General features: G+C 35.2%; 1 protein-coding gene across 1 annotated transcript in view; it reads left to right on the forward strand.

The window, feature by feature from the left end:
* Nucleotides 1–13746, forward strand: part of LOC111051386 — an 86263-nt gene that overhangs the window by 58849 nt on the left and 13668 nt on the right. Inside the window, exons 3-5 of the mRNA XM_022337897.2 lie at nucleotides 9802–9912; nucleotides 11999–12100; nucleotides 12642–12865. Of these exons, the coding sequence (XP_022193589.2) occupies nucleotides 9802–9912; nucleotides 11999–12100; nucleotides 12642–12865 (437 nt within the window). The remainder of the gene's footprint in view (nucleotides 1–9801; nucleotides 9913–11998; nucleotides 12101–12641; nucleotides 12866–13746) is intronic.

Raw genomic sequence — 13746 nt, forward strand, 5'->3', positions numbered from 1 at the left:
TGTGATAGCTCTCAAAAATTGAAATTGTATCTTGAATATGAACTGTCTTCACATCCACCATCTCTCTTCGACAATGTTTCACTAAGAAAAGGAACTAAATCATCTATCCTGAAAGTGTTTCAAGATGCTGTAATAGAGGAAGAAGAAATTGATCAAACAAATTTATGTGTGATTATTGATGGAGGATTTCTCCTTCATTATGTTCCCTGGCCACAAGACTCCACTTATGGAAATATCATACACATTTATCGAAAATATGTTGTAGAAAACTTTGGAGAAAATGTAACGGTTGTATTTGATGGCTATCCAGAAGACTGTACAACTAAACAAGAAGAGCAGAATAGAAGAGCAGCAAAAAAATCCTCAAATGACATAGATTTTGATAGGAACACAAAATGCTTAACATCAAAGGAAGAATTTTTAGGCAACAGAAGAAACAAGAAGAAGCTTATATTTTCAGTTTCTGAAGAGCTTATAAGTTCAAATATCAATACAATTGTTGCAAAAGACGATGCTGATATTTCCATTGTGACGACTGGAATAGAGGAGCTGAAGAGACACAAAACTGTTATGTTGTATGGTACAGACACTGATTTGTTGATACTGTTGATAGCTCTTGCCCCTGAGAATCAAGAAATCTACTTCTGCAAACAGATAACAGGAAGATTGCATGGAAAAGTGTTCTACAGCATTTCAAAGATAATAGATAAGGTGAAAAATACAAGGAAGCTTTTACTGTTTGCTTATGCAATAACAGGCTGTGATACAACTTCTTCTTTTTTCGGCCTTGGAAAAATAAAATCTTTAGAAATTGTTCAGAAGAAGCTCAAAGACAAGCATCAGTGTTCATTTGTGAAAATTCATCTAAAGAAGAACTGAAAAGAAATGGTGAAGATTTTATTCTGAATTGTATGGCCAGAAAAAGCACACAAGCCTCAATGAAGCACGTTACTTCATGTTTACAAAACTAGCAAGAAAATCAAAACTCAGATCTAATTTTGATCTTGCTAAGCTTCCTCCAACGTCTGAAGCTGCACATCAACATATATTTAGAGTGTATTTGCAAGTGCAGACATGGCTTGGAAATAGAATGGATGCTACAGATTGGGGTTGGAAGATGGAAATGGTGAAGAAAAGTGGTGATCACAAGAAAAGTTTAAAACCGGTACAAAGCACCAAACCCTTTGCACCTGATGACCTTCTGCACCTTGTGTCTTGTAGCTGTAAGACATCATGTCTTAAATATTGTGGGTGTCGGAAAGTGGGACTTGATTGCTCTGCCATGTGTGAGCACTGTGATGGTCTTTCTTGCGAAAATAGTCCTAATATTGATGAAATTATTGATCACGAGATTGAATTGGATTGTCAAGAACAGTAAAAGAAGGAAGAGAAGAAGAAGAAGAAGAAGAAGAAGAAGAAGAAGAAAAGGAAATGAGGAGGAGGAGGAAGAAGAGAAGAGGAAGAAGAGGAGGAGGGGAGGAGAAGAGAAAGAAGAGGAGGAGGGGAGGAGAAGGAAAAAGAGGGAGAGTGATTTTGAGAGAATGACTATTGTATATAGTGTGAATATTAATTTAAGTGGTGGGTGGGCGGTCCGTGATGGTGTTTGACACCTGCCGGTTTGAGCCAGTCCGGGACACGGCGGGTCCATAGGTGGTGGATGATGGAACAACCCTAAATGAGGGTTAGGAATAATCCCTCGAACCAAAACTGGCTCTCTTTATATGCTTTTGAAATGCTTCTACTGCCAAACACTGAGATCTAATTTTGGGGGTTGAGGGACCCCCTCTACCCCCCTTCTTCATGATTTAATGAGCTTGGTAGTATCAAATTTGAGCTAAGCGCCCAAAAATACATACAAAACAACTGAAGAAAGATTTTCCGTCCGAGTGAATGTGTTAATCATATAACATGCAATAATAATGATGATAATGAAGGGTCGAGTCAAAGCGAAGCGCGTTGCTATTCCCCCTCCTAACGCAATATTTCTTATCGTTGGTATGCTAAATTATACATCGTTGGATTGAGACAGGATAGATCTATAACCTTTGTTGGAGGCTTTTCTCGATAAAATGGCATACAAGAAAGTTAATTGAGAAATAATAAAAAATTTAGTTGTAAAAATACAATTTTTTTAGATATATTTATTTTTATCAGGATAACTGTTGGGTTTATCGTGAAAGTGAATAGAATCATTATTTTAGACTATTATATTACCAACCATTTGAAAAAAAAATCAACTCTATCCGATGATTGGTACCTGAGATATCGCGTTTGTAGTAACTACCTGTTTTTTCCAACTTCAAAGGTGGGTGGGGGGGGAAGCAAGAGGGGGAACTTTGGGGACTTTTGTGTACAAACTTCTCTTATACCAATATAACATTGGGTAAAGTTTCAGCTTTTCACTAATTAGTTCCGACACAAAACCTTTATTGACTGGGCTATTTGTATTAGACTGCTTTTTCCCTTCAAGGGTTCGATACCCTTTCTACCTGAAATTGAATGCCCTGAATCTGATTTCAAATATACAAAAATACGTTAGCTACACAACAAACTCTGCATGTAGAAATATGAATCATGTTTATTGATACATTAGCAAATAAGATGGAAAACTTTACGTGTAGAATAGCAATCACAAGTTTCAAACATTTTTTCAAGTAGAAACAATTTTCATTCACCAATAAGACCTGATTTAAATATTCCCCTGCAACCTAGAATACTACAAGAAAAAATCAATAATAAGATAAAGACAAAAAATGTATTTTGCTGCCAATGAACGATAAAATAGCATGTCGGGTGCAAGTTTCAAATCATTATGCGGTGAACTGAATTCTCGTGACCATATTCTACTTTATATCTGCTCTGCTTTGAGGTTGAACCACGCAAATGGAGCTACTGCACTCTGTGATTTGCCAAAAACACGAATATTACTAGCAACTTTAATATCGCGATAACATGTTTGAAGACAAAATGCTATCTCGTAAAATGCAGAAGTTGACGATTGCAGACGGATCCAAGGAGTGAGAGGAGGGAGTTTTGTTATCATCTGATGAGACTGCAGTGAATAAAAATGTAATAATTTCGTTTCAAGGAATCACGGAAAACTGTTCTCATCATAAGAAACTGGTGGAGTCAGAATGAAAATCTAGTTCTTGCGTCTAATATTATATGATATTCTTATATTAGTGGATGAGCTTCATTTGCCATAATTTCAAGTTACTATCGTCTATCAAGTTGATTAATTGATGATTGAAACATCATTGAGATTGTGATGAAAACAAAAAGAGAATTTATAAACTCTCCTCTTTCACTTGTAGAATAAGACAATGAATGAATCATCCCTATGCATGATATTCCCATCAAGTCCATTTTTCCCAAGTCAAAGATTCTCTTGTTTGAATCCAAGAAAAACAAATCAAGTCAGTTTATTCAGTCGATTTTCAAGGGATCGTAGGATATCAAGAAATAAGTGATCATTGAACAACAAGGGAAGATTCAAGAATCTGTTTGAACTCGTATCTTGTTTGTACAGAAAGATTTTGTTCTGCACAAACTTCAGAAAGATAAAAGATTTGTTTATTCAAGTTGAAGCAAAAAGAGTATGGACGGAAGTCTAGGAGGACAATGGTGAAGGAGAAGATGGAGAGAGGAGGATGAACATTGGAGAGAATGGAATGGAGATAAATGAAGAGGGAGCGTGGTAGAAGAAGAGAGAGAAACAAGAATATTGCTGAAAGCCTGTAGGAAGGATTGAGGAACGTAGAAGGATATAAAAAATAAGAAGAGATATAGAGAGGAAGAGGATAAAGTGAGGGAAGTCAAAGAGGGAGAAGAAGGAGTAGGAGGAGGAAGTGAAACATTGATAATGTAAACAAGTCCCTCTCTCTGCTCACCGCAGTCTATACTTTCACCTCTTCAAACCACTACAAAGCCTCTTGAAATGTGTTAACTCTGTTCCATCATGCCATTGGCAGACCAAGAGGGGTTGAAACAACTTCAGCATTATCATATTATCACAGCTATATTGAGGCACACAGTAATTATAATTGGCTCAATTAGGCGGGCTGTTTGATTACAAAATGTATGAGAAGAATAGAAAAGGATATAAAAATCGATGAGGACCACTGGTTATGAAAAATGGTTTCATGGACAAACACTGAGGTTAAAATATACGTAATTTTCGTCTATTACTGCTCCACCTTAATTGGAATTCAACTGCAACCAAACACTTTTTTATAGTATTATTCTTAATATTTAAGTTTTAAACATTTTTTTATGTCCACCTACTAATTTCCATCCATCATACCTCTATTAACTTATTCATCTATCTCTGATAGTAATAGATCAAAATTCATTTTTTCATAGTGAAATCCCTGATTAGGTAGTTAGTTATTTTAATACTGGGAGAATAATAATCTCAAAACAGCATTTTTGAAGCACAAATGAAGTAACCATCCATTTCTGAGTGGCGTCATATTCAATTTAACTTATTTTCTTTTCATTACTTTGGTATTGAAATTTTCCTAAGAAGTTTATACTCATTCGAAAGCTTATGAAATAGCAACATTTTTCTATACTTGAGAATAATATATTGTTACCCTAAAAAAAATCGGAAAAACTGGAACTTGGCTTTGAACTCGACGAATGTACTTTTTTCAACTTTGAGCTCTCATAAAAAGTTCAAAAACGTCGAACAAAGGAACAAAATATCAGAATTTTATTCGAAATTTTTTCCTCTTTCCAACCATATCCTTATAATTATATATTGACTGATAGTTTTCTAGTTATTGACGTTTCAATGACAATAAGTAGGTCTACTTCAAAAATACAGAAAAATCTATTTATCTCGAAAACTAAGGTCAAGAACATAAGAACATTCTGTTAGACATTTTTATTACAAATTGCATGTAGAATCTATAGTCGTCGGCTGTTACACCTTTCGTGGGATACTCTGTATGGTTAATGAAGTATGAAAATTCGTAGGGTGCTGTAGTTTCACAATGTTCTATGATAGTCCCAAATGAGACTACACAAACCAGAATTATGAGTTAACAAGGTGGGAAAATGATTGATTCGCCGATATATGGATGAAATACATTTTTTACTTTAACAGTGTGAGTTGCCTGCTAGGCATATATTAGTCGATCAAAGGGAAGATGTTGTGTTATGTATGTCTAGTGTTAATTCTGGTGTCTGCCTTGATCATTTTGGCACATTTATTTTTCTATTTTATTTCGGAACGCACGTGCGAGTCTAAATTAACGGAAATAACAACAACACTGGCACAGAATACAGAATGTGTTCCACGTGCGTGGAGTGATGGCGGTCAGCAGTCAACAGTAGCAGCAGCAGCAGCACCAGCAACAGATCTGCGGCGATATGCCCATCAAATTAATCGCTGTTTTAGACTAGATTAAGAAAAAGGAGGAGAAGAGGAAGAGGAAGAAGAAGAAGAAGAAGAAGAAGAAGAAGAAGAAGAAGAAGAAGAAGATGATGATGATGATGATGATGATGATGATGATGATGATGATGATGATGATGATGATGATGATGATGATGATGATGATGATGATGATGATAATGATGAGGATGATGATGATGATGATGATGATGATGATGATGATGATGATGATTATAATAATAATAATAATAATAATAATAATAATAATAATAATAATAATAATAATAATAATAATAATAATAATAATAATAATAATAATAATAATGAAGGAAAAGAAAGAGGAAGGAGGGAAAGAGCAAAAAGATTTAGAAAATAGATAGAAGACGAAGAAAGAGAAGAAGAACTACAACAAAAGAAGAGGATGAAGAAGGGAAAATAGTAAAAATAATATCTAGAAAGTGGATGAAATACGAAGAGGAGGAAGATTTAGAAGTTGGGAAAGAAAATGTAGTACAAGGAAAGACGGTGGAGGAGTTAGTCTGGACCTGAACGTAAAAGGTGAAGCAAGATGGGAGAAAGGAGAACGTTGTGGCGGGGGAGGAAAAATGGAAGGAGAATAAGAAGAAGAAGAAGAATGAGGAGGATGAGGAGAAAAAGAAGAAATGAAGATAGTGGGTAGTAGTAAGAAGGACTGGAAGTGAGAGTCTGCAGAAGACATAGAAAAAGAAGCTGAACGGAAAATTGAAGAATATCCTGTGGAAAGAAAAAGGTAGAAAAATAAGCTGAAAGGGAAAAATTGAAAAAGAAGCTGAAATGAAAGCAATGAGAAGAAAATAAAAGTTGAGGATAAGGAGGAGTTGCATGTGAAATACAAGGAGATGTACATTGAGAAATAGAAAGTCAAAGAAAAATGAATAAAAACGAAGAGACGAATCGAAGGAAAAATAGGAGAGAATTTTCAAAGGAAGTTCGGTGGAGGAAATTTAAATGGAGAAGTAAGAACAAAATAGAAAAGAGATAAAAATGATTAAACAAGGAAAACCTTCTACAGCACAATAACAAGATGAAAAGGGAAAAGAAGAGCAAGGAGAGAACAATGATAAAGATTGTAGAATAAGGGTAGTTGATGATGAAGATGATGAAAAGAACGTAGAAGATGAAAAAGAAGAAGAAGAAGAAGAAGAAGTGAGAAAGAAAAACGTGAAGAAGAAGAGGAAATAGAAGAAGTACAAGAAGTAGAACGAAGAGAAAAGCAAGAAGAAGAGGATGAGACATTTTTCACCGGCTAATATTGCACCTGAAGCCTGCTGCTACATTATCATCATCATTATGATGATCATTACACGTGTTGGCTGTTTAAGAGCCACGCTCGGCTAATCCTCAATCACTTCAAAATAAAAATGTTGTTTAGTCATCTCATTAGAGTAGCCTCTGCCCTCTCGCAGCACAAGCACAATGGAGCCCACAGCCCACAGCCCACAGCCCACCTTTGAAACCGAGCCAAATGTCTCACTAGGAAATGAGTTATGGGACAGTGGATGATGGTTTTAATGCCTATTAATGTTTGATCGCCGTTCATCAAGTTTAGCAAAGAATGTGACATTCAGAAACCGTTTAGTATGTTATATTATTTATTTAGAATAATTTTCAAAATTATTATTAAAAAGTAAATTCGTACGGCTTTTGCTGGTGGGGAGTCCCTTGCGGGAAGGTTCCACATTGCCTGAATAATATAATTTAAGCCGTCAATGAGCCTTACGACTGTCATACTTCAGCCCGGACCGATAGTCAACGTGCTCATTTGATAAAACGAGAGTGTTGGTCAAAAACTTTTGATAGTGAAAGGTTTGAATCGTATTGAAAAGTATTATTGTTGGAAACGAACAATTTCCAAGAATGTTTGAGAGGAAACTTTTCAATAATCAACTGTAAACTGATACAACAAGTGGTATGTGTCTTGAATTGGTTATCCTGCAGAAGTTTATCTGAAAACAAATCATGTCTGAGCAAGTATAATACGAGTATAAATGAATAAAGGTATCATTTATTCTTGTACAATGTGACTGCGAGTTTGAGAAGAGATTGTATAGATAGCATTTGGATATTATATTATTTGACGATTGAAAAGATGGTATCATGGAATCGTCACATTAAACATGTAAAAATGCCTTAATTTAAAATGGAAAACTTGATGTATGAGTGGGAACCTCTTGGAACTGAAATAAGATTATAATAAATCTAATATAACTCAAAATGGCTCTATCCACTCTATTAACACTATTTGAAATAACTGAAGTAACTGATTAACTGAAGTAAGATTATAATAAATCTAACATAACTCTAAATGGCTCTATCCACTCTATTGACACTATATGAAATGACTCAATTCTGTATTCTAACTCTTTTGAAATGTAACACAATGAGAGGAGAAGTCCAATTTCCTTATCCAACATTCCTTGAAGCAAACCTTCTTTCTTCTTGGCTCTTAACCTCAACTCTCCTTTTTCCAGTTCACTCACTCAACTTGCTAAGCGATATTTCTTTCCTCTTTCATAATATTCAGTGACACCTGAACATCACTCTGCTGCCTTCTCAATCTGTTCGCTGAACTTTCTTCTTATTCACATTCAGAAACGAGAAACATTCAAGTACTGCAACACTACTAAAAGATGCTAGAGTGTGAGGTGCCACTCCTCTACTCACCTGACAAGCAATCATTCATTTTTCAAATGTACATTACTTGGTAGTCAGTAAGGTGTGAGACCCCCCATTCACGATCAGAGAGGAGTCTGGTGATTATGAATGAAGGAATAGTAGCCTATTATAAATTACGGAAAATGTAGCAAGCGATGAAAGGAGTGGACAAAGGAGGAGCAGAGGATGCAAGAAGAAGGGGAGAAGGGTTATATATAAAGATCGAATGAAAAAGATAACAAGTAGTAGTAGAGAAGCAGCAGAATAGATGAAAGAGTCGAGGAAGGTTGAGTTGTAGAAAGGACTCTCAAATCCTTACTTCGTCTCAAAAAAAAATTATTCTATTTCATTAGATTTAGGAGGAAAAGTGTGCATAAAACGCTTTGAGATCAAAAGAGCATGGAATGGTGCAAAATGGAAACCTGAAGAAAAGATAAAAATGCGGAGAAGTTGATAAGTTGTAGGAGAAGAAAATAAATGAGATTCGAATGAGTTGAGTAGTAAGTATGCAAAAGTGGGAGTGGACTAGACGAAGTCGAAAAATGGGAAAATTATTCAAATTATAATGATTTGAGGAGACCAAGGATGATAGGATTATGAAGAAAGGAAGTACAGAAGGTTTGGAGAAGTTGAAAAATTAGAACAGGAAATCTTAAGGTTGATGAAGTTGAAAAAAGGCAGAAAAGAGCAAAGAACAGAGCAAAAGAAGGTATGAAGAAGACGGAATAAGTTGATGAAGGAGTATAAAAGCGAAAAGAATGAGAAGGGATGAGTGGGCAATGTGCCAGAATCAATACACGAGGTTTACGTACGTCTGAGGTAGTCTCAACCCTTCCTCAACACTCACATCAGTGCTCTCTTTCTATTCTCTTCCTTTCCACTTTCTACTCTTGATTCATGCCTTTTTCCATTTTCCTCCTGCTTCTTTCCACTTGCTTTTCCTTCCGTACCCCCTCCCCCCTACTCAAGGGCTAGCCGCCGTCACCCTAATGACGAATGTCTGTTCGCTCGCTAGCGTGCATGTTCGTGTGCGCGCAGTGCACTTTCATCTACACAACTACTACACTACGTCATCATCATCATCATTTTTCCTTTCTCGGCGGCAAGAAAATGACAGCAGCTACTTCCTCATGTCATCAGCGAACTGAAGAAAAAAGAGAAATGAGAGAGTAAATGAATGGACCTGGCGTGATAGTGTGGGGTTGGAGGGAGAGCGTACCCCCGAATACTTGACTGGGAGACGAAAAATGTTTTCGTGAAACGATTCTTGTGTAGGGTGTAGGCTACAAGCACTTGAATTGGGGTGGGTGGCTGCTACACAATAACAAATTATACAAGCATTATTTTAATGTTCTCAAGGCACTGCAATGCTATTGTTGCAGGCCATAATTACTTGTTTGAGATTATAATTGATGTGGTACAAGGCTTTATAATTTTCTCATTAAGTTTTATTTTTGGAACATTCTCTGATCCTACTAGTAGAAAATCAAATGTGTTGCTGATTATCTTTCAGTGTGTTGATTTAAATAGTTTTTCAGGGTATTAACTCTATATCACTGGGGTATAGAGGGAATATCATTGAGGAGGTATCTTATTGAAAAAAACACAATGTTTGGTAGTGAATAGTGAACTACCCCAGACTAAGAGAGCAAAATGAAGAAGATTATGATGAGAAATTGTATGGTGATTGTGAATTTTTATTTTTACAGACGAATACACCAAAATAACAACACCTCGACAAGATGTGCTGTTCAAAAAAGGGTATTTGGGCCGCAGGCGAACCCAAAACCCCACCGAAACACCTGAAGCTCAAAGTACAGGTAAGCTTTATAATTTTGAATCACTAACCTTCTTCTTACGGTATCAATCTTATTAATCGTTCCATTAATGTTATTTCCCCTACTTTTCATGATTTTATATTATTTTTATTCACCTTTTAATGTCAGCTTAATACCAAACATAAGATAACCCTAAATAACCAATCATATTAACCCCATCACAACCTCTTTGTCCAGTATTGAACTATTGAACTATTAAACTATATAGACAGCAGTATATTTTCTTCTCAACTCTTCCACGATCAGTTGAAGCCTATCGTGGATAGGTAGGGCCTATAATACTGTCTATTATTAGCATACAGTTTTGTACTATAACAACATAGTATGTAGGTATTACCTACTAATATGTTTGACTGGAATGGTGCTTTCAACATGAAAACGCATAGTACTTGCTTTAATCATTGAGCAAAAGACTTTGATGTGAAACATTTCAGTCAAAACGTTATGAAATTTAAGAATCTGAAAATATCAACGTCAAAAATGGCGGGAGATTATAATGACACTTTTCATTGATATATTTATTTAAATTGAGTTATCATTGTGAATCGCTTTTAATTATTGTAATAGTATAGTTAGTAATTTATCTGTTATCAGTTATCAGACGATGTGGTCATAGTCTAATAGCACAATGGCATTGAATAGCCTCAATTTAGTACATCAACATCAACATTGACTTGTCATATTCACTACTCTCAATTTGATGGATTGTTTGATAATATTGGAAGATTTATTGCTAATCCCAATATTGTTACTGGTATTGGAATATTTATGTTTCCTGAATTGACTTGAATGATAGGTGGTACCAAAAATATCACAACAAAAATAATACGTACGCCGTAATGTATTTATTTTTGTCTATAACCTGAGTGAGTATGTTTCCATCATTTTTTTTTTCTTATTTACAGTAAATAAAGATCAAATATTCGTGTATTATCATAGCCACCTTATTAGAGGTGGCTATGGTATTATTCAAAGTAAATTCAATGACATTACTGTTATTCTTCTGTCATTCTACATGAGTAATTCTACTCATTCAATGCATTACTCCATAGACCTTTCGTTGCGCGTTTCTTCTCGTTGCGCACAGTTTTATACTTAATGGGACTTGAATCTCACCTTAAGCCCCAGTGATAATATAATTGAAGAAACTTCACAGCTTTCTTTTCTAGAGCAGTAGCTATCAACCTTTTATGTTTGGCGATCATTGGATTTTTTATTTATTTTCGCAACTTATTTAAAACTTTACCGTATACAAAATCAAAAGAGTATATTAATAGAGGATATTCATGGCTAGAGCTTAAAATTAGAACAAAGATATACAAGTTTACGAAAAATATACAGATTGAGGCCTTGCCTTCAAGCTACTACTATTCTCTCGTGATTGGTAATTGTCTTGCAGCTCCGTCTCGTCTAACCTGATTGGTCAACAATTGATCGATAGTTTCAAATTGTGATACTGGATGGTGGTAGTGACCATGGATGGTATATAGCTCTGATCATTCCACGTCCAATGATTAAGCGACGCCCACTTTCTCCCGATTGGTCAATAATTATGTGAGACCCATTTCTGAAGTCTGCTTGCAGATGGCAGCACCTACATCATGATTGATGTACAACTTTTTGTACACGTTTCTTGGCTCCACCTATTCCACCTGATCCTGGTCAACGGATATTATTAATAATGGAGACTTAGTTCCGAAGTCTGCCGGAAGATGTCAGTAGTAGCTGGGTAATTAACAAATCTTAAGACAGCATTTCAAACGAATTACTGGAAACAGTCAATTTCGGAATATTATCAATACGATTATCAGCAGAATTAGATTTGAAATTTCCTGTCCTGATCAAAAAATGAAAGATTCACGAAATATGCCGCCTTTGGATATCGTTTTAGAGACTAGAGCATTGATACTATGTTCAAAACATGTGATGAAGAAAATTTAATGTAATGGAAAAGAGGCATTGAGTCGATTATCATGGGTTATTCTCATTATCCTTAGGTTATCATATAATCTTTCTCAACTGAAACTATTATTGGATTCGTTTGATTGAAATGTGTTTTGTATTTCAGCTGACTCAGTGGAAAGCAGTGAATATTTAGCCGAAGAACAGCCTCAGTATTTCGCGCCACCCGGGGGATTCATCGATCAGAATGGCGTGTTCTATGTTAATGGTTCGTACAACATTCAAATATCAGGTTACAATAGTTCATTAGATTCATCCTAAATCATATCGTCAATGATCCATCATGATCAATCATCAAATTAGTTGTTAGCAATGAATTAGCCTACAGAAATTTGACGTTTTTATTAACGATATTTTTCTCAATACTTTCCTTTAACAAAATTCATTTTTTTATTTAATTAGCAGGTAAGCCAATACATTAATAGGTAGTTCCACAACTATGTTATAGTATCATTCTGTAAGTCCAACTGATCAATAATATTAGGTATTGGTTTGGAAAAATATTATAATTTATAATGATTTATGATTTTCATCCAAACTGGAATTTCAATCATTGAGTCATATCATTAGTTGTTATCAGTGAATTTGAGTAATTTTAAATAATGATGGACAATATTTTTCACAATTCTTTCCTTCTAACAAATTCAATTTTAAAAAATTGTTCAATCATTGGTTAATCATTATCGATTTATCTTCGATTAAAATACTCGATATTTAATGTATAATATATTTTTTGAAATAATTTTCAGGTGGCACTTACGAATTTTACGACCCTTACACAGGCAACGTGACAGTGGTGGTGGGGCCAAGCGCCCCCTACCCTCCCCAGGCGCCACTGCTTTCCGCCATGCCCTGCCAGCCAGTGCCCCTCGCCCCCCTCGAATGGTACAACCCCCCACCAGGCTCATACATGTGTCCTTCTGCCTATCCCAACACTCCTAGTCGCAACAAACGCAACTCTACAGATTCACAGGTCAGTTCCGAAAACCTATTGCATTTGACAATGAAATGAAATTGTATTTTAATTCGTGTACAACAAATATACATGAGCAGTTTGAAGAAGGCTCCTGATATGAGCTAATGCCTTTGGTAGGACATTATAATAATTATATCCTCAAAAGATAAATTTCCCCTACTCATCCAAATCCTGTCTCACACTACTCTATTTGTAAGCTATTATTTATAGACTGAATGAAACGAGTTGAGTCATTAGCCAATAAAATATTGCCATTGCCAAATTTTGCGAAATTTCAAAAATGTTTTAAATCAATCACGGAATGCAAGCACATGTTATTCAATACTAGCTGGCCCGGCGAACTTCGTAGGGCTACCGCCAAAAAGTCAATGTATCTCATGTCACACTGAATCATGAAATTTATCTGACAATTAGTATTTTCATTTGCATCTCAATACGGACTTTCTATGTGCTTAGTCATGCAGCATTTATTATTCCAAAAACATATTCTTCTCAATCAATTGGTAGTCTAGTAGTAGGCCTATCTATCAGTAAATTGTTGAATTAAAAAAATAATAGATAGGTTAAATCAGTGTTTCAAAGATGAATTAAGTGCGTTTGTAGTTGTTGATTGTCAATAGATGGTCCATCAGGAAATATGCTATATACGATGAATCACTCCATATAATAATTCCATATTCTTTCCATCTTCTATTTTAGGATGGATAAAAGCTAAGCTTAATTCAAAAAATTGTAAATTATTCTGTCATTCTTCAGTAATTAATGAATGCAATATGAACAACTCTCTTTAATGAGGTAAATAATTTTTTTCCAACATTTTCCAGTTTCTCAATGATAGGGGAGTGATAATATTATTTGTATAGGTCTTCTAAGGAGTC

This window comes from Nilaparvata lugens, chromosome 6, assembly GCF_014356525.2.
Source record: "Nilaparvata lugens isolate BPH chromosome 6, ASM1435652v1, whole genome shotgun sequence".
Taxonomy (NCBI): domain Eukaryota; kingdom Metazoa; phylum Arthropoda; class Insecta; order Hemiptera; family Delphacidae; genus Nilaparvata; species Nilaparvata lugens.